This window comes from Dipteris shenzhenensis, chromosome 6 (genome assembly GCF_047967505.1).
Source record: "Dipteris shenzhenensis isolate YYH24624 ecotype China chromosome 6, Dip_SZ_1.0, whole genome shotgun sequence".
NCBI classification, from domain to species: Eukaryota; Viridiplantae; Streptophyta; class Polypodiopsida; order Gleicheniales; family Dipteridaceae; genus Dipteris; species Dipteris shenzhenensis.
In genome coordinates, this window is record NC_141601.1 from 51,174,530 (window position 1) to 51,194,156 (window position 19,627).

Genomic DNA, 19,627 nt, shown 5'->3' on the forward strand with positions numbered 1-19,627 from the left:
GCTATTACTTTAATCTTGTGGGTGTCACATTTTGAAGGACTAAGATGGTGTTTGGATTGCTTGAGATTTGAGACTTATGTCTTCGATTTCAATATATCTCTCTGCACATGTTTCACCAAAAGTCTCTAAAATGATAAAGCAAACAAAAAGAAGCATTAGACTTTGGCCTATCAGCATTACGGTTGCTTACCTTAAAGTTTTATCCTGATATTGATAAAAAATAGAGTATATCACAATGGAAATGGTAGTGGTTGTGTGTTTTCACAACATATGCACAACAAGGTCAACATTTGTTTTGGTGTAGCCAATCGCGAAACTATTTTTAGGACCATTTTGGAGCCACGATGCGATGTGCTCCTGGGTGAATATTTGAATTTTTCACAGACCCACGCTCTCCTCGAAAATTTTCCCAGCATAATGATGCCGCACTGGCATAGTAATGAAACGCAATCTATTCATTTTGAACATTGTATAGCTCAACACACGACACTACATTGTGCATCTCTGCACTGCTTCATGTAGCGTAGTCTTTGGCCTGACTGGCTTGATCACTTATCATCGTGCAACCTTTTCCCACAACTTTGCCACCTGTCATTGGGCACCGCAACCATGCATATCATTAAAATTCAAGGTTGGCTTGGAGGGATCACCATGCTGGTTCTTGGCATAATAATGAGACGCAATCTACCATTTTGAACACCACAGTAGTGTAGTCTCTGGCTTACCACCTGTCATCGCGCAGCCTTTTACCACCGCAGCTTTGCCGATGCAAATCATAGGTTGTCTTGGAGAGACCACTGCACTAGTTTTTGGCGTAATAACAAGACGTAATCTATCATTATGAGCATCGCCTTAGTGCAATCTCTGAAGGTGCAAGAATGGAATGGAAAGACATAATGAAAATGCTAGAGCAAAGCAAAGATAACCAAAGTACTCACATGATGGAAAGCTTGATGTAGATGTTGACTCCTATGATTTGACACAAGGAAGTACAACACTCTTATAGAGTGCACACACAAACTAAAGTACCTAGTGTATATGGGATAATTCCCAATATGACACGTGGCACTCTCACACAAATACTAGTTCCTAGTACACACTAGAACACTCAACTTGACTTCATGTTCTAACACCCCCCCATGAAGGAAAGGTGAGTGATAGCATGAGTCCATAAAAAAATGCAGCTCCTTGATATTCCCAACAAATCCCCCCTCAAGGAAATGCCTCATACTGCAAGGATAAATCATAGGCTCATGGTCTCTCATGCCAGGGTCTCTGGTCAAGGATAAATCCACAGCTCTAGTCTCTCATGCAAGTTGGACATCCTTGGGTAGGTACATAATATGGGATATACCAGGATAAACACACAAAACATAATAGATACCTCTAAGAGGTCAAACAGATTAAGACAAGATACCTTTGCATACTCATAGCGGTTGCAACAGGTTTACAAAATCCTTTTTGGAAACATGATCCAGGTAAGGAACCCTAGAAACAAAAATCTTTATCATCTACCATATATGCTTTTTCATCACTTGTGTCCTCCACCATATTTGCTGAATTTTTCTTTGAGAAACAGTTACTTTCAGAGTGGCCATTCTTGCCACAAATCCCACATGGCTTGATGCGAAAGCAATCTTTCTCATCATGATTGTTTTTGCCACAATGTTTACAAGCTTTAAAATTCATCCCTTTGAACTTGGTTGCCAAAGCTAGTTCTCCCTCATCCTTTTGTTTCTCTTTCTTCCTTTCCTCTTCCTGCAATGCACTTATGATTCCTTCAAATGAAGGATTAGGACCATATTTCAGCGTGGTTACCAGGTTGTCGTATTCTTTTGGCATGCTTTTGAGAAGCACTGCCATAGAATCATCTTCTGTCACCAGTGAATCAACCGAAGCCAACTGGTTTATGAGACTTCTCATTTTGTTGATGTGAGCATCAAGAGGTGCTCCAGATGTCAGCTCTAACTCAAAGAACTCAATCTTGAGTGACAGCTTAGAATGCTTGCTACTTGCACCAAATAAGTGGTCAAGCACAGCCCAAGCTTCAGCAGGATCTTCAAGATTGGCAATGTGATGCAGATAATTGTCTCCAAGACCCAATGCAATGATTGCGAATGCTTGCTCGAGACGTTGAGGTTCCTTTTCCCTCTCTTTTGATGAAGAAGTTCCCTTGACCAGATTCCACAGATTGTACTTCATCAAGTGGAACTTGATCTTCATTTGCCAGGTGTGGAATCCTTGGCCATTGAGCTTGTCAATGGCAACGTGAGTATTCATGGGAAGATGCAGGAGAATGGGGCGCACTTTTACTCAGAATTCAGCAACAGTTGGTGTGCTGAATTGGAAACAAATGACGGGGCATAACTGCAGCAACAAATGATGGCGATGAAGAATGAAGTAACCGCTAGACAGTTGCTGAAGGATGGGACAGAACTTGGCGTAGATTTTGAGCAGCATCAGGGACAAATAGGAGCGACATGATGTAGAGGCGGGCAAAAGCAGGTTAGTGGCAGCCTGATGTAGAGGCGGGTAGCAGCAAGAGAATGGCGAGGTAAGTGAGAAGAGGTGGCGGGTAGCAGCAAGAGAATGGCGAGGTAAGTGAGAAGAGGTGGCGGGCAGCAAACACAAGGGGAGCGGCTAGATTTGGAGGAGAAGATGGCAAATGAAGAGGGAAATCGTGGGCAGCTACATGTTGATGAAGACCACAGGGAAGCTCCAGCTCCACATGAAGGGGTACGGGAAGGGAAGCCTTCCAAGGAGAGAGAGAGAGAGAGAGAAGCTTCTCTTTCTGGCCTCTCTCAACTCAATTCCTTGGAAGGCAAGGAGGAAGGGGACCTGGCTCTGATACCACATGAACGTGCAAGAATGGAATGGAAAGACATAATGAAAATGCTAGAGCAAAGCAAAGATAACCAAAGTACTCACATGATGGAAAGCTTGATGTAGATGTTGACTCCTATGATTTGACACAAGGAAGTACAACACTCTTATAGAGTGCACACACAAACTAAAGTACCTAGTGTATATGGGATAATTCCCAATATGACACGTGGCACTCTCACACAAATACTAGTTCCTAGTACACACTAGAACACTCAACTTGACTTCATGTTCTAACAATCTCTAGCCTGATGACCTGTCATCGCCCAGAATTCAAGGTTGTCTTGGAGAGACCACCACGCTGGTTCTTGGAGTTATAGCTCCATTACCTATTTTTACATATTACAGGAGGAGGTCTATGACGACTAACATGTTGGCAAACAAAGGGAGATCTATGGCAGCCACCGCATTGGTACTTAGAGTTATATATTTGTGTACCAAGGAAAATGTATTTCCTTGTGCAACCAAGCAAAATACAATTGATGATATGGCCCTTGAGGGGTCCCCTCTAGGGGCAAGGGCCATATCGACATGCCATTTTTGTTCAGTGGCATCTTGGATATTTTATAATGGCCCTTGCCCCTAGAGGGGACCCCTTAAGGGCCATATCATCAATTGCATATTCTAAAAGTTTAATTGTATTTTTCTGGATGTATCTCCATGCAACCACAATGGTGGGTCGTTGGAGCTATTTTAGCACTATTTTGGTCATAAACCAAGGAAATTGTAGTCCTACTTTACTGGTATTTTAGTCCTTGTTACAATAAATATAAATGAGGGAAAATTTACAATTCATCAAGTGAAAATTGAGCAAAAGAGATTACAATGTACATCTATGTCCAATAACAGGTTATATAAATATTAACAACTTATACCGAGCAAAAATTGAAGAGAGGATCTTACATTTATAAAAACTCGGCAATTGCTGAGAGCCTTAAAGGCCAAAAGATTACAGCTAGCAACCATAACCATTCAAATGTAAAAGTTAAAAAAAGTGAATATTGAGAGCCTCAAATGGACAAAAAGAAATTACATAAATTATGTAATAAAAGCTCAGCAATTGCTGAGAGCCTTAGAGACCAAAACATTACATCTAGTGAGCCAAAAGATCGTTGAGAGCCTTAGAGGCCAAAAGATTACATCCAATGATTAATGAGTGGTTATGAGCCTTGTATGAGCAAGAGGGAATTTGTACAAATCAGTATTTCCGCCAGTCTAGCTTGTTGCATTAAAATTTTTTAGGGAGCCAAAGGAGGAGACAATGGACAGGCCGAATACCATGCAGATTGCCAGGACTCAAATTACGGCCCCCCCAAGAAGTCGAGAGTACTCTGCTGTGAAAATACTGAGGCCTTCATCAATGTCTAGCAGAAACCCATATAGCACAGGCATAAAGAGCCCAGAGGTGAGAATGTCATCTAAGGTGGTGACATGCAGATGTGGGGGGAATCGACTGTGGGAACGAAGGGTCTCCACTAGTGCCAGCATTTTTATTCCAGGAGGTGAGTGAGACGCAATCACCTTATATGAGAAGGCAGATTACATTGCAATCATAGTGCATCGAGGGGGGGTGGTAGTAGGCATAGTGAAGATGAGTGGGTGAACAGTAGATGAGTAGGGGAGCAGATGAGTGACGATAGTTGGAGGACAGGGAGTGTAGAGCAAAGTAGAGCAGAGGTAGAAAAGAGCTGGAGGAGGGGTGTGGAGCAAAGTAGCAGAGCAAGGTCGAATGAGAGCAATGTAGTGAAATGCCAAATGACACGGATCTTATATATTTATAAAGTTCGAGCCACGATGGTGGCTGGAGGCCAGGGTTCCATCCATATTAATTGCAGGACATATCGGTGGAATCTTAGGCACCACTCTAGATGAGCTAGTAATCATGAAGTAGACGCCACATGGTGGGTGAGTAGGTCACGCCAATGGCTGGTAATTAACTGCTAGCCCAGTGGAATCTTAGCCATGATAGACATGGCTAATGAGAGCCACCATCAAGCAGTAATTCCTACAAAAGTAAATCATGAAGCCTTATCACTCAGTACTCTATTGAGTATGCAATCTCGGTGGCTGGTAATTTTTACTACACTCGTTGTGATCATGCATACTTTGTGAAGAGAGTGGGAGAGAAGGAAGGAGTCTCACTTGTAGCTTTCTCACATACACAATGGGGGGACTTCGATATTCATGGGTCATCATAACATCATCTTCCTTTGTTCTCCTTGTGCCAGCATTGGAAGACATGAAGATGCCTTATCAAAATGTAGAGTCCATATGGATTCAGATTGAGGTCAATCAAGTGAAGGTGGATTCAAATACATCTTTCATAACATCTCCAAGATGGATATGTAGCACTTTAGTGTGATGTATTGCTGAAGTGTTGGCATTTAAGAGTATGAAGGAAGAGGATCTTAGAGGAGTGGTGTGCAATGCGAGAAATGGAAGGCTATATATTGTAGGAGATTCATATGGAAGAAAATAATACACAACAGAAGATAACAACAAAATACAAGTACACAATAGAAAACTAGACATTGTTACTCAGAGAGCCTAAGCTTTGATATCATGAAAGAAAATGGTACGCAGCAAAAGATGATAATGAAATGCAAGTACACAATCAAAATTGGAGAGAATAAAAAAATTTATACACCAAAATTGCAGATATAACAAATGGCTACTGTGTTGTCCACCTATGCACTCTCAAGAGTGAGCTTCAATGGTGATCTGGATAGATGCTAGATGGAGAACTATGAGAACTCAAGATTAGAGATAACTCAAAACAAGAGGGTTAACTATCATATAGTGTGCCATGTGGGTCAATTAGATTAACTGACTATAGATCCTTTAGAAGGTGTAAAGTCGAGCTGACTATAGATCATATGGAGGTTGCATCTAGGGGCCTTTGAAGCACTACCAGACCCCAGTTGTGGGGCTGCCTCCTCCCCTTGCAACCCTTACTTTTTTGGGGGTTGAATGCCCCCAAAAACCCACCCTTCGAGGCTAGTATCAAGCTGTATCCCACTCGACAAAATGTCAAGTCCACATAGGCCATCTTGTAGCCATCCACTCTACAAACTAGGAACCCTTATAGTGTCTAAACTAGGGACCCACCCACTATCTAGGCCTAATCCTGGCTTCTCCTCATGTGGGGGATGAGTAACTCACACAAGAGGTAGAAATTTGAGCTAGCTCTAACACCATATACATGTATATGCATCTCATAAATAGATACAAATTCTAAAGTCCACACATGACAACATATACCTAGGGGATATCTTAAATTACTTCACCATTATGATATTTTGGAGGTCTATTCAAGATCCATATGTATATACACCTCATATATATGCATAGATATACACTCTAAAGTCCACACATGACTCCATAAATCTCAGTGATATGCTCTTTTACTTCACCATTATAACATTTTATAGGTCCATCCAATGATGGAGGACCTATTTATGAGGGTGGACAAGACAAGGAAAGTTCCTTAGGTAGCTCTAATTCATGGTGGCCCTCCCTCACCACTTCGTGTTTAGGAAGGGTCATACCTTTGGGCCATGCCTTCAGCCTCCATATTGTAATGTAGGCAAAACGTCCACGTCCAAGATAATGGGGATTAGGACTACTTTGGCTTAAGGGATATTTAGGCCTAAAAAGAGCTAAAATGTATGTAGTAGTGGAGACAACCTAGTAGCAAGGAAAGGGAATAGTCATTAGAAGGCAATCCATGCCCTTTCCTATGCATCAAAATATTGATGCTTCGAGTGAAACGTACTTAGTGCCTCTAAGAAGCAACAATAATGTCATGCTTAGAGGCTTTCATAGTGGAGAATATAATGGCCCATATTAGATATCAACATGCCCCTATGTTAACTATCCAACAAATATGATTATATACAAAGATACTACTATTAAATCTAATATGAAGTAAAATCAAGGGCTTTTAGAATAAGTATATGGGAAACATAGACGAGAAAACTAATGATCAAGTATAAGTTGCTAATGTTTTCTATGGTTGTACTACATCACTTGGTTTCTTGTCACCTTAAGTCACTCCATTAGCACAGAAGCACCCAAAATAATCATGGATTATCATAATTGTTTAAGCGACAATGTCAAACTATGGTAGGGATAAGAATCGTTTATAAGTCAAAGAATCTCTCCAACATTTGAATTTATAAAGTTTAAATGTTTTCAATCATCTTTTGTACTACTATGTGTCCATGATGAGAATTAAGGTGTTCACTTATCTTAACAATGCTTTTGCAATGTTCTTTTCTAGCTTTTTTAGTATTTCTTGCAATCTACTTTTTGCCAATTTGGATTCTCAATATCAATTCAATTCAAGGATTAAACATACCACAATTTTGGTTACTTTGCAATGTTGCATAGTACAACAAAACGGACATGGCATAACACCAAGCGACACAATTGGGACTCACACAAACCATATACCCTCCCTTTTCCTTCTCCACTAATTCATACAATTTTGCTTTTTTCCAAAGTTGAGGGACCTATTCCAAAAGCCCTTAATCTCAACAAATTCTACTATATATATAACTTAAGGAGAAAGGTAATTGAAAAGGCCTTTATTTTTTAATTGAGAAATTCAATGAATTTCTTAGGTGAAAGGGTGTACTCCAATCAAGCTAAGGTCAAAGGGATAGCTTCATATTTTCTTGCAAAGGGGGGTACCCATTACTCACTCACAAGTGCTTACCACTAGGGATGTCCTCATTAACCACTCTCCTCTTTACCCTTTCCCTTGCCTTTCCACCTCTCCCCTCCTCCCTTTTCCACTAAATAATACATCTTTGAATTCTTTTCAATTGGGACGAAGTCATCATTATTCCACTAACTAATATATTTTTGAATTTGTTTCAATGTGTAATATCAAATGTGCAAATGGAATAGGGACGTGGCAAAGAGTAAAACTTAACTCTACCTTGAAATATATGTATGGTATAATTTGTTGAGATTAAGGGCCTTGGAAATAGGTCCCCTCAACTTTGAAAAAATGCAAAAATGTTAATAATTAATGGAGAAGGTTGCGTGAGTCCCAATTGTACACTTGGTGTTTTCTTATGCTAAGTACATGGCAAAGAGTAAAACATAACTCTTCTTAAATGCTGAAACCTTATTCTAGTTGAAGATGTGTGCTCCAATTTGAACACATATTGCGAATTGTTTAGGTAATTACAAATGTTCTCCTTAAAGGTTCTCTTAAGGAAATTTTTGACCTTTTTTGAAAATGTGCCCATACATTGTAGCTCCATTTTAACCAAATTATAAAACTTAAGTATAAAACTTTAATTAATTTAAGTTTTGGCAAAAAATTTTTGTATAGGAATATACATTAATCACTAAAAGTAGATACTTAAACTAGTCATTCTGGGATGTGAGGAAGATATAGAGAAAAAGTATGATAGTTAATATGTTCAAAGAAATAAGAGCATATCAATGAATGAAGCATTCTTAATTTTTTGTATTTTGTGGTTGACGTGATTTTGCATCTACATACGATGCCTTAAATTTTATTTTATTCTTTAAATTAAATTGGCTTTTTTTTGCAAAAATAAAGATATTAAAACTAAAAAAGAAAAAGAAAGAAAAGATTAGAGCTAGCACCTCAATCTTAGAGGCAGACTTGAGCAAAAAATAGACTATCCTTCGCTCATTCACTTTACCAATTGAGCAAAGTCAACCGTCCATGAAAAACAATAGCATCTCCCTGCGCCCAGGCTTGCTCCACAACTATTGCTCTAATGATGGACTTGAGGCACCATTACATCTCCCTTATCACCCAAAAGGGCAAGTTCCATATCAAGGAGAATAAACTTACGAACACTCCACAAAGGTCGAATAAATACGCCTACTCCCAAAACAAGTGAACAAGATGAATGCTCATATATCATTCATAAGGCTTGCCTGAGATGTGGAGTGTGGAAAAGAGGACGGAGATAAGAGAGAGAGAGAGAGAGAGAGAGAGAGAGAGAGAGAGAGAGAGAGAGAGGAGAAAAAATAGGAGGATTTTTAGGGAAAAGGGCAATAGAGGGGGGATTATGTGGAAGTTGACTATAGTTGCATGCGAAATTAAAATAGTTATTTCACTTCTTAAAGATGAGCTTCATTGTGAAGGCTAGTGTCTAAATTTAGGAGAAAGAAATCTTGGAAATAAACAAGGTGAACGACGTTCAAGTGGCCTGCCCTGCAGCAAGGAAAAGAGGGAGGGAGAGAGAGAGAGAGAGAGAGAGAGAGAGAGAGAGAGAGAGAGAGAGAGTGCTTGCCTTGAAACATAAAGAGAGAGAAAGAGGGAGGAAAGGTTGGAGATCATATGCCACCTATTTTTTGGCTTGCCCCATGGGAAGGTCTAATTGGAAGTTCCACTTTGAGAAGCTAAAAATGTTGTTTTTTCAAAATTACCATTTGGATTTTTATGATTGCGCAAAGTTGCACTTGTTGGTTACATCCCATCTTTTTCTCCCATCTTTTTTTCTCCCTCTCTCTCTCTCTCTCTCTCTTCTTCTTCTTATCCTTCTTCTCTCTCTTTCTCTTCCTATTTGCATCCAATCTTTTTCTCGGGCCCCCCCCCCTCTCTCTCCCCCCCCCCCCTCTCTCTCTCTCTCTCTCTCTCTCTCTCTCTCTCTCTCTCTCTCTGTGTGCCATCGAGGTGGAGATGCTTAAGGCGTGATAGCCAACAGAAGATGGAATAGGGCTATACAAATAACTTTGAGGTACGTTAGGCCGAAAAGGTATTCAAGGCAAGGGGGAAGGCTACCTCCAAACACTCTCTTTGGTAAAGATGATAACCTTTTAGGCTTCTCGGTTCCTTCAACGCTCTTGTTTGTATCACTAATCTTGTCTTCGATCTCTTCCATGCTATCCTTGCCTCTTGCTACAAAATCTCCGACAAAAAATGTTTTTCCCTTGAAGTTGTCTCTTGATTGAGTATTATTGGATGAAACTACCCCAAAGATCATAAACTGCTGCTTCCAATTTCATTTCCAAAATTGCCTCACACGCCATACTATGCCTTGGAGAGGGTGTTTTGACTTAGAGAATATCTATTTTGCCTAGAGAAGATCTAGGTTGTGTGCATTGTATAAGCTTTAGAGGGGGAAATTTTATAAATAAATGAATTTATTAGAGTGATGGTGAAGCCACGAAGACCAAAGATACAAAATTAAGGTTGACGATTGACAATGCGGTTTTGGACTCACATCAATTCAAACTGATTATCTTTTGAAGACATCTAACAATTAGGTAACTGGGACCCTTTCTTTGTACTTGGGATCTGTTTAAAATTGCAGAGAGAGACAAGGCAACCAAGTAAGCTAAAGAGAAGAGTAGGGCTTGGTTGTAGTCAAGTACATCTCTCACTTTAAGGATAAACTCCCACAAGCACTACAACATGTGATTTGTTTAACATCAAAAATCCTATCCATCCATCAAACATCAAACAAATATCTCCCTTGGAGAGGAATGTAGGCCATAAACCTTCTATAGACATGTTTGGGTCAAACACCTTTCTCCTACGTGAATTGTGGGTACAATTAGGTAAGAATGAAACGTCCAAAACTCATCTTGTTCATTAAGATTAGACAACTATAAGCAAGCAAATGTACTGAAAAACACAACCAAAAGGCCACAAACACCAACCTCCAAAGCAATGTTGCATGTTCCTCGCTACCGCCTCTGTTATTTCCATATTGTCTCCAAGTGTCCAAAAACTTCTTTGTTAGCAGTCACAAATTTAGGCTTTGGGGATTTTCAAGCAAGAAAACGGCAGGGTTGGCAAGGCTTACACAATTCAGTTTTGAAGTGAAGCTATTAGAACTAGTGCAAACGATCTTGGCCACACATTTGGGTAGGAATTATGATGGCTTTTGATGCAAATGATACTATTTGTATGATTAAACGTCATCTTTTCAACCACTTCACATGCTGTGTCTTGCCTTGTTGTCTAAGTAATCAGCCTGCCACCTTTATATTTGCACTATCTTGTTTGATAGACAGTGACAATAGATTCCATTAAATACAAAGCAACAGAAATAGTAACATGGCTTCCTTGGACAAAATGCTGGAGCAGTAATCAATGCTAAAGTGAAGCAAGGGGGTAAAGAAGCACCAAGCCAAGGACACAAGCAAAACATAGAAAAGGGAGACCGGTTAAGGGAGACCGATTTATAGAAGAATCAAACGCAAGGAATTGCCAAAAATGATTTCCTTCTAAACCTTCTCATCGGCCTTGAATCGTCTCTTTCTATTGAAATCATCTGTTGAATACCTTCTAGCCGCTGCTACGCCCCCGGATTGCATAAGGGGCCCCCTTCTGATTTCAAGCAAATGCTAGTTCCTCATCTCTTGAAAGGAAGAGCTCAACTGCGCTATCTTACTTATCACCGATGTATGATGTAACTTGGCAGCTTCTACATTTACAGATAGCAGCACGGTAGCAACAGCTCAGAGCACTCCTTCAAAAACATATTAACCTGAACATCCACTAGTGGACACCTCCTTACTTGCTGCATGGAAAATGCACTGCAATGTGTTTCTTGACAGCATTCCAGATGAATACTCTCCACAACCAGAATTGAGAATAGTAAGCAGCAAAAGCTTGTGCCCAGCATGGGTTTTCCCTCTGAACAGGGACCCACAGAATGCAAACAAGTACAGTGGTAGGAACCAAAACTACGAGGTTCCTTTCTTTGCAACCACCAAAAAAAAAAGAATCAAAACTACGACGACTCGAACCAGTGCCAAAATCTCTGTATTGGGAGTCATGGTAGAATTACTAGCAACTAGAACACTTCATGGGAGGAGATTTGAATAGAAATCTATCATTGGATCTTGACAAGGATCCTCAGCAAATGTCGGTATTTAAAATTGAGCTCCTCTGGAAAAAAATAAGCATAACAAGGACCCAAAGTTTTCAAAAATATACATGAACCTGTTGTCAAGGTAAAGCAACTGATACAAAATTTACATGAATGTTTATTAGAATATGTAAGGAACATTTACAGGCCTCTGCTCTTCCTGATAGTGTTGCTGATCCTGCCTGTACGCAAGCGGTACACATGCATTCCAGTAAAATGTACATGGCCATCAGTGATACCAGTATCATTATTGTTTATGCACACGTGCTTAAACAATTGCCTCTATGACCCAAAACATAGTCTTGAAGAAGCCTTTAATCTGAATGGCAACTTGCACAAAGTCGCTGAAAGACCATTCTAGAGCTCACCTCTCCAGTTTACCAGAGAAGTCAGCTATCAGACACTCCTCTAAGTAGCATCTAAAAGCCCTGAACCACTGCACTTCCCTGCCAGATCTGATACCACAAGAACTCACACAGCAACCTACACAGCAACTATTAGGGCGACAGCTAACCAGCTTAAGAAACCTATCCCAGAAGAATGTGCTTTTCACACAAGCAGCCATGTTGTAAACTCTCTACAAGGTTCAAATGCAGATGCACTCCCTACCTAAATGACCCATCAGTCTGAACCTTAACAAAGAAACACCATTCTGTATCTCTTACTCTCGTGGCCGGGCTATCCAAAGAGAGCTTAGAGCACGAAGGCGAGAAAAGTAGTCTCCCAAAGCAAGGAGGCCTCTTGCTGCCTGACGAGTTGTAAGAATACGATTCATTTGCTGAAGTGTTTGTTGCCGAAGGTTGTCAGCCTGCATAACAAATCGAGTAACCAAAAAATGAGAGTATAACATATTTGTTCTTAAAGAACTTTGTGATTACCTAATACACTGTTACTAAACAAGCAATCAAGCCTGACAATTATAACTGGATTAGAAGCATGGGACACGCAAAAAAAGGAAGGAAGCTATCTATATAGGATTGATGATATGGACCTGGCGAACAAAGTTTTCAAGTGTTCCAAGTTTACCCATGGCCATGGCCATCTGACCCATGTAATTTGCAACATTTGGAGTTCCCAGAGAGCCAGCGGATAATGTATCAGCCAAATTCTGCTGCAAAGCTTCCATTCCTTGAGATAATGCATCCTCTGCCTGTTGAGAGGACTGTTGCAAATTGCACACTGCTAAAAGCTGCTGCTCAGTAAGTGGCTCGAGTTGAGGAATCAAAATCTGCTAAAACACAAACTAAAGATTAGGCCCATCAATACTATTTACAGTTTTGTTTAACCTAAAAACTGATTTTTTACACACACAAAAATGAAGCAAAATTCCAAATTCTTGTTTTTCCCCGTTTTTTGAAGTTGTGCAATCGTAATGTACAAATGCATCCTAACTAGATACATAATCTTCATATCAGTAACAAGGATGCAGAAGAAGACAATCAATCTTGAATTGCTAAGATCAAGACAAGATGCTGCACAATTGCATCTTAGAGAGAGTAAGATCTTAGTTACATCTGTAAGTATATAGTTTTATGATCTAAAACTGTTTATGTTTAGAAATCTAACGAGCATATATATGGACTTATAAGCCATACTAGAAAGAGAGACAAAAAAGCTAGTGACAGAATTTACTTTCACAAATGAAATCTGGCATACCCATCAACTTGCCCAAGGGATATGCTTAGGTTGTTTCCTATGAGGTGGCAACACCAATGCCACATATCATCAAAATATTTACTACAGAAAGCTCTGCATGTACTCAACCCAAAGACAAATAACTGAGCCTTAAAATGGCACCAAAATGTGCACGAAAGCACAAAATTTTTATGAAATTCGTACAAATTAATCTGCACACTCGTCGAACATTAGCGATGCATCTCTTAAAAACATGATGCAGTTGTTATGTCCAAGAAGCTTGGATAATCTGTGTTGCATGCAATATTGGTTTTTTTGCAACCACAATGAAGCTTTAACTGTAACAAATAATGCTCCTTACTGTCCACCTATTTCTAACCAAGTCCTACAATTAATCTCCAACCTGGATTGTATCATAGCCAATGTCAATGCAGACAAGTGCCTTTATTCTCAAGAGGATATGCTGCCATTTCTTGCTGCTTCTTACCCCATGCTATTACCCATGTGCCAACTCAGAAGGTAAAACACGCTGTCGCTCTCAAGGTATGCTAATGCTGACCCTAATGTCAGTCAGATAAACATGTACGCCCATGCCATATAACAATCCTCCCTGCTGTCCATTGTGGCTCTTTTGACTGCTCCAAAACATAGAAATGCCTCGTCTTGTCTTGGTCTATCAAACATTGAACCTACACACTCATCGTCACGATAGGCCCCGGCTTGAACTCAGGTTCCATGGCAGTCCCTGTCACATGCACCCCTGCACTTGGGTGCAAGGTGACATATTGGCCACATCGACAAGTTCATTATAGTTCCCAGATAGAAGATTTTGTCGTATGCTGTGACCCCTTTGTGAGCCCTTGTCCAGAGACAGTCAGGCACAAACTACGTAGGTCAGTCTCTCAGCCTTGGGTCAAGTCAGTAAGTCAGTTCTTGTTTACTAGTACCTACTAGAGAACAGTAGGTTAAGTGTTTCCATCTTATAGTTTAGGTCTTAGCCTAGGTTAGGAGTCCCTTTAGGGTCCCCAAAGGCTGGACAGGTAAGCAGGGAAAAGGCTGCCCAAAACCTCCCCTGGCGAATGAGCCAGGGAGGGCTTTTTATAGGCTGGTTGTAGGCCAACCAGTCTGTAAAACAGACCGACTCAGTCGGCTGTTTACAGACTGGGTTGGCTCAGTCCAGCCCTATAAAAGGGCCCCTTGGCTGCCCTGTTTTCTCATTCAGTTTGCTCCTGCCTTCAGTTCTCCTACAGCTCCACTTCAGCCTCCTATGCAACCCCTGAGATCCTCAGATCTGGCACTGCTCTAGCCTCAGTCCCTTGGCCATCAGTTCAGCCTGATCTGAAGGTGAACACGCAGCACAACAGTCGGAGGTTTGGACCAGCAAACGGAGAGAGGTTTGGACACTATTTCCTCAGCTTTCTCAGCTCCCTTTTACAGTTTACATAGCTCACTCTCAGCTCTATATTTCAGTTCATCTCTCAGTTCTCTCATAGGATCAATCACTTCTAGTTTTCACTCTCTCACCCACGCAATAACCCTGCATTCCGATAGACAGCACAAGCCTCTTCCTTGCCTTGCACATCGTCAATGTGGACAAGATCAAGGTCTCGGTATTGGTCAACGTTGCCTCTCAGGTCCTTGGGTCTGCTATACGTGTGCACAGTGAGCTCTTCAAAAGCACGTTCCGTGCTCTCTCGAAGAGTGTTCTTTGTATTTCTCAGTTCTCCAAGTATAAAGCAAATTCTCCCCTGATTGGGGGAGGGGGCGCTCAGTGGGTACAGGGACCCAATCGGTTGTCGACTCTACTCTCTCTCTCTACCCTTATCTCCTCTCTCTCTCTATGGTAAACAATGCTCATTCCTCGCTAAAGGTTTAAAGAAGGTCTTGCTGTGAATTACACGATCAGATAACCGTTGCATGTTACATTGGTATCAGAGCTTCGGTCTGTATCCAGCTTGACTACCGCAACTGTATGGTTGTGTTGAGATCCGAAAAGGACAAACAATCACACGTCATGGAAGGGTCAGGAAAAGATTTTAACCGCGAAGACTTTGAAGAGGAGAAAGACTACCAACAAGATACGCTTCCACCAAATGCTCAAGAAGTGATGGCGAACCTTGTAGAGCAGAATCCGGTCCTGTTGCAGCAACTCAAAGAACATTCATGCCAGCTGGAAGAAAGTAGAAGACAGCTGGACCAGACAAAACAACGTCTGGAGGAAAAAAAAGCAGAAAAGCCGCTGGAAGAAAGAGGAACCACAGATTTTGAAAAACTGCTCTTGTTAATGCGTGAGGAATGCAAAAATGAGGAGACACTGCGACACACAGAGCTCGCCCAGGCAGAGAGGCAACAAAAGCTAGATCGAGAGGCGATGCTTCTCCAACACAAACAGATGTTAGCCGATGCAAGCAAGTTTGAGCACAGCGGCCGTCTCCGCCACAGCTTCGCCATCAACAAAGGTAACACCACTCACTCGGTCCGCTCCAAATTTTGTCAAGTATGATGGTAAGTGTGACCATTCAGCAATTTTGCAATTTATTCATAAGTTTGTAGCTCATTTTCCGTTAGCACGGATTTAAGATGAGCAAGATAAAGTCCACCTTGCAGCCTCTCATCTTATAGGTGAGGCGGTGACTTGGTGGCAGCATTGGGCTAGTAAACATACTAACCCAAAAACATTTACGACGAATTTCGTTTGGGCAACGTTTGTGGCCGACCTCAAAGCCCGTTTTCTCCCACCTCAATATATGCTTAACCTGGAGGATGAGTTCACTCGTCTCTCCCAGAATGGTTTGCTTGTGTTGACATACAGTAATAAGGTCATCACACTGGCGCAACAGTTGGGCGTGACGGAAAGCGCCAAGATGAAGTAATTCATTCGAGGTTTGGACACGAACATAAGTTTTACCATTTAGAACTTCGACTCATCGGACGTATTCGAGCGGACGCTGACTCTCGCACAGAATCAAGAGATGATGCTGAACGGGGGAAAGCCCAAGCAGGTCCATAAAGATTCCAAAGCCCCGCAGAAGTCAAACAACAGAGCGGGTAAGGTTCAGAAGAAGGACAACCAGTTCCAAAAGAAAGACGGCCATGCCAAAGTCAAAGGCCACATCATCATTGACTAGCTTGATTAGTCAATACTGCCACATCAGCATCCCAATTAGCTACCACATCATCAGTGCCACATGGCACACTGACCTCTATAGGCACAGTCCCCTGCCACGCGCACTGTGCACACCTTGCATGTGCATACAAGTGACACCTCAGCACTCTGCTCCACAAGCACACCTCTTGCTAGGCATAGTGTTACATCATCACTGCATGTGATCCACAGTGACATCATCATTGAGCACCATTTGCACTCCTCATCAAAAGAAGGAGTCCAAGCCAAAGATGACTCCGGATGAGAAGGCTAAAGCTGGTATTACGGGAGGCTATCTACAGCCCAACACAGAAGCGCTACCACCAAGAACATCGCTGCTTTCATTGCTACCACATCACTAGGCATGGCAAGAAGGATTGTCCGAAGTGGCTTGCCGAAAAGGCTGCGAAAGCACCTACTTCGTCCGTCGCTAATGTATTGGCTCTTCCAGCCCCGCCTCCATCCTCAGCTACAAATGCCGTCTTCCCTGCTTTGAATGCTGTTCCCACGGTGGTCTTTCAAGGTAAGAAGGAGGGCGACTTATCAAATCAAAAGAAGGCGCTCATTCGAGCGTACGGCACAGCTAACGGGCATCAGTTTATTGTCATGTTCGATATGGGGAGTTCAGAAGATGCCATCTCCCCTCAGCTTGCCAAGACAGTCGGGTTAACCTTGGTGCCTCACGAGCTTGTAGTGGACAGGTCACACCCGGCTTGCGCACACACATCACACATAAGGCCATCCAGTTCACTTTTTTAGTTCAGAAGGCCATGTTTACGTGGAATTTTATATTGACTCCTTTGATGGGGTGCGACATGATTCTCGGGATTCAGTGGTTCCATGAGCATGTTCCGACGCCTGATTGGTGGCAAGACACCTTCACGATTGTGGAAGGTTTACCTGATCCTGCCGTGATACACAGTGATCAGAGCATACCAGGGATTCCATTAATCTCTCATATTCAAGCAGGTCGTGCCACCCGCAAGGGTGTCATGTGTGCACTTGTCTATGTCCAGTGCCAGATCACTGCAGTTCAAGCTGCTCCTCCAATGGAGCAAGCAATGGTGGATCTATTCCAAGAGTTCAAAGACATCATGCTCCGGGACGATCTGCCACCCCAGCTACCTCCCAACCGACCGGAAGACCATCGCATCGATCTACTTCCAAACTGGACACCTCCAAGTAAGTTCCCTTATCGACTTTCAAAGTCTATGGAGGGAGAGTTAGAGTAACAATTGTCTCAACTATTGCACGCAAGGTTTATTAGACCTTCTTCTTCGCCTTTTGCTACACCCATTCTATTTGTGGCAAGGAAGGATGAGTCCGCACGACTATGTGTCGACTACAGAGCACTCAATAAGCTTACGATAAGCAACAAGTTTCCTATGCCCCGCATCAAGTACATCTTGGAAAGACTCAATGGTACAATATTTTTTTCAAAGATTGACCTCAAGAGTGGCTACCATCAAGTCCGGATTTTTGAAGCTGACATCCCAAAGACAGCTTTCCGAGCGCAGCGAGCTCATTACGAGTTCGTAGTCATGTTCTTTGGTCTAAAGAATGCACCACCAACATTCTCCCGGGTATTCGCAGAGTATATTGGGAAGTGTCTGTTCATCTTTCTCGATGATATCCTTATCTTTTCTGCGAGAGCCGAGCTGCATATTAAGGATGTGCGATGTGCCCTACAGTTATTACGTGATAACTAGCTATATCTCAACGCAAAGAAAAGTAAATTCAGATTGCTGGAAATTCAATATTTGGGCTACATCATTAGTGCTCAAGGGATTCAATTGGACCCTGAGAAGATCCAAGAAGCCTTTCCTCTACGGACGGACTTTCACGGTGAAGACAGATCACCAAGCCCTTAAGTGGCTTTAGACAATGCCTAGTAAGCAATGGAGTGATCGACAGCAACAGTGGAGTCAGATATTCCAGCAGTTTGGGGGAATAATCGAGTACGTTCCCGGCAAAAACAACCCTGTTGCAGACGCTCTCAATCGGAAAGGTTCCATCTAGACCATTGAGCAGGCCACTGTGCTCGAAATCAAAGGAAAGGATCTTGATAGCGTGAAGGCGCAATCAGCGGAGTCAGCAAAGTTTGGCACGCAGTTCCAGTTAGCTACGACACTTGATCCAAGCCATTACTCATTAGAGGACGGTTGGCTTTTTTATAAGAAAACGTTATGTGTACTCAAAGACAAACGGCAGTTGCTTCTTCATGATGCCCATGACGCCCTTACAGTGGTCACAGAGGTATCAACGAGACTTTGAAGAAGTTAGAGCGCTATTTCTATTGGCCAAAGATGCGGAAGGACGTATACGGCTATGTGCAGAATTGTCAAATATGCCAAAAGGTCAAGGCTTCCCACAAGAAAGTGGCAGGCTTACTTATGCCATTGCCAATCCCCGACGGTTCTTTCCATGACATAGGTATCAATTTCGTGGGACCACTTCTAGCATCCACAGGTACGCGTAATACTCAACGTCTTACTATTGTTTGTCGCTTTAGTAAATATTGTGCTCATTCCCTACAAACAAACGGCCAGCGCTGAAGATGTAGCTCGTTTGTTTATCAAGTATTGGTATACCGTTGGAGGGTTGCCAAAGACCATCACATCCGACAGGGACTCCAAGTTTACGTCTAACTTTTGGCGAGCCTTGTTTGATAATTTTGGTACTAAGCTGCAGATGTCCAGCGCTTTCCATCCACAATCGAGCGGCAAGACGGAAAAGTATAATGGTATGGCATTTGATATTTTCTCCAAGTTTACGTCTAACTTTTAGCGAGCCTTGTTTGATAATTTTGGTACTAAGCTGCAGATGTCCAGCGCTTTTCATCCGCAATCGAACGGCAAGACGGAAAAGTATAATGGTATGGCATTTGATATTTTGAAATCATATTGTCATGATGCTCAAGGAAAGTGGGAGCAGTTCCTTCCGCTTGTGCAGGCCATTCTGAACGATATCTATTCTTCAAGTATTGTTCGCACACCTTATGAAGCAGCATTTGGACGTCGATTTACCTCACTCCTCACCTGGATGGTATCTCCATCTCTTGAAGCCAACAAAACCACCGAATCCATGG

At 42.0% G+C, this 19,627-nt stretch overlaps 1 protein-coding gene across 1 annotated transcript in view; it reads right to left on the reverse strand.

Annotated features, from left to right (window-relative positions):
* Positions 1-11,864: 11,864 nt before the first annotated feature.
* The window catches only part of LOC147901311 (transcription factor TGA2.2-like), a 33,194-nt gene continuing 25,431 nt past the window's right edge, over positions 11,865-19,627 (reverse strand). The window contains exons 10-11 of the mRNA XM_087375405.1: positions 12,751-12,987; positions 11,865-12,567 (exon numbers count right to left, since the gene is read on the reverse strand). Of these exons, the coding sequence (XP_087231531.1) occupies positions 12,421-12,567; positions 12,751-12,987 (384 nt within the window). The 3' untranslated portion in view covers positions 11,865-12,420. The remainder of the gene's footprint in view (positions 12,568-12,750; positions 12,988-19,627) is intronic.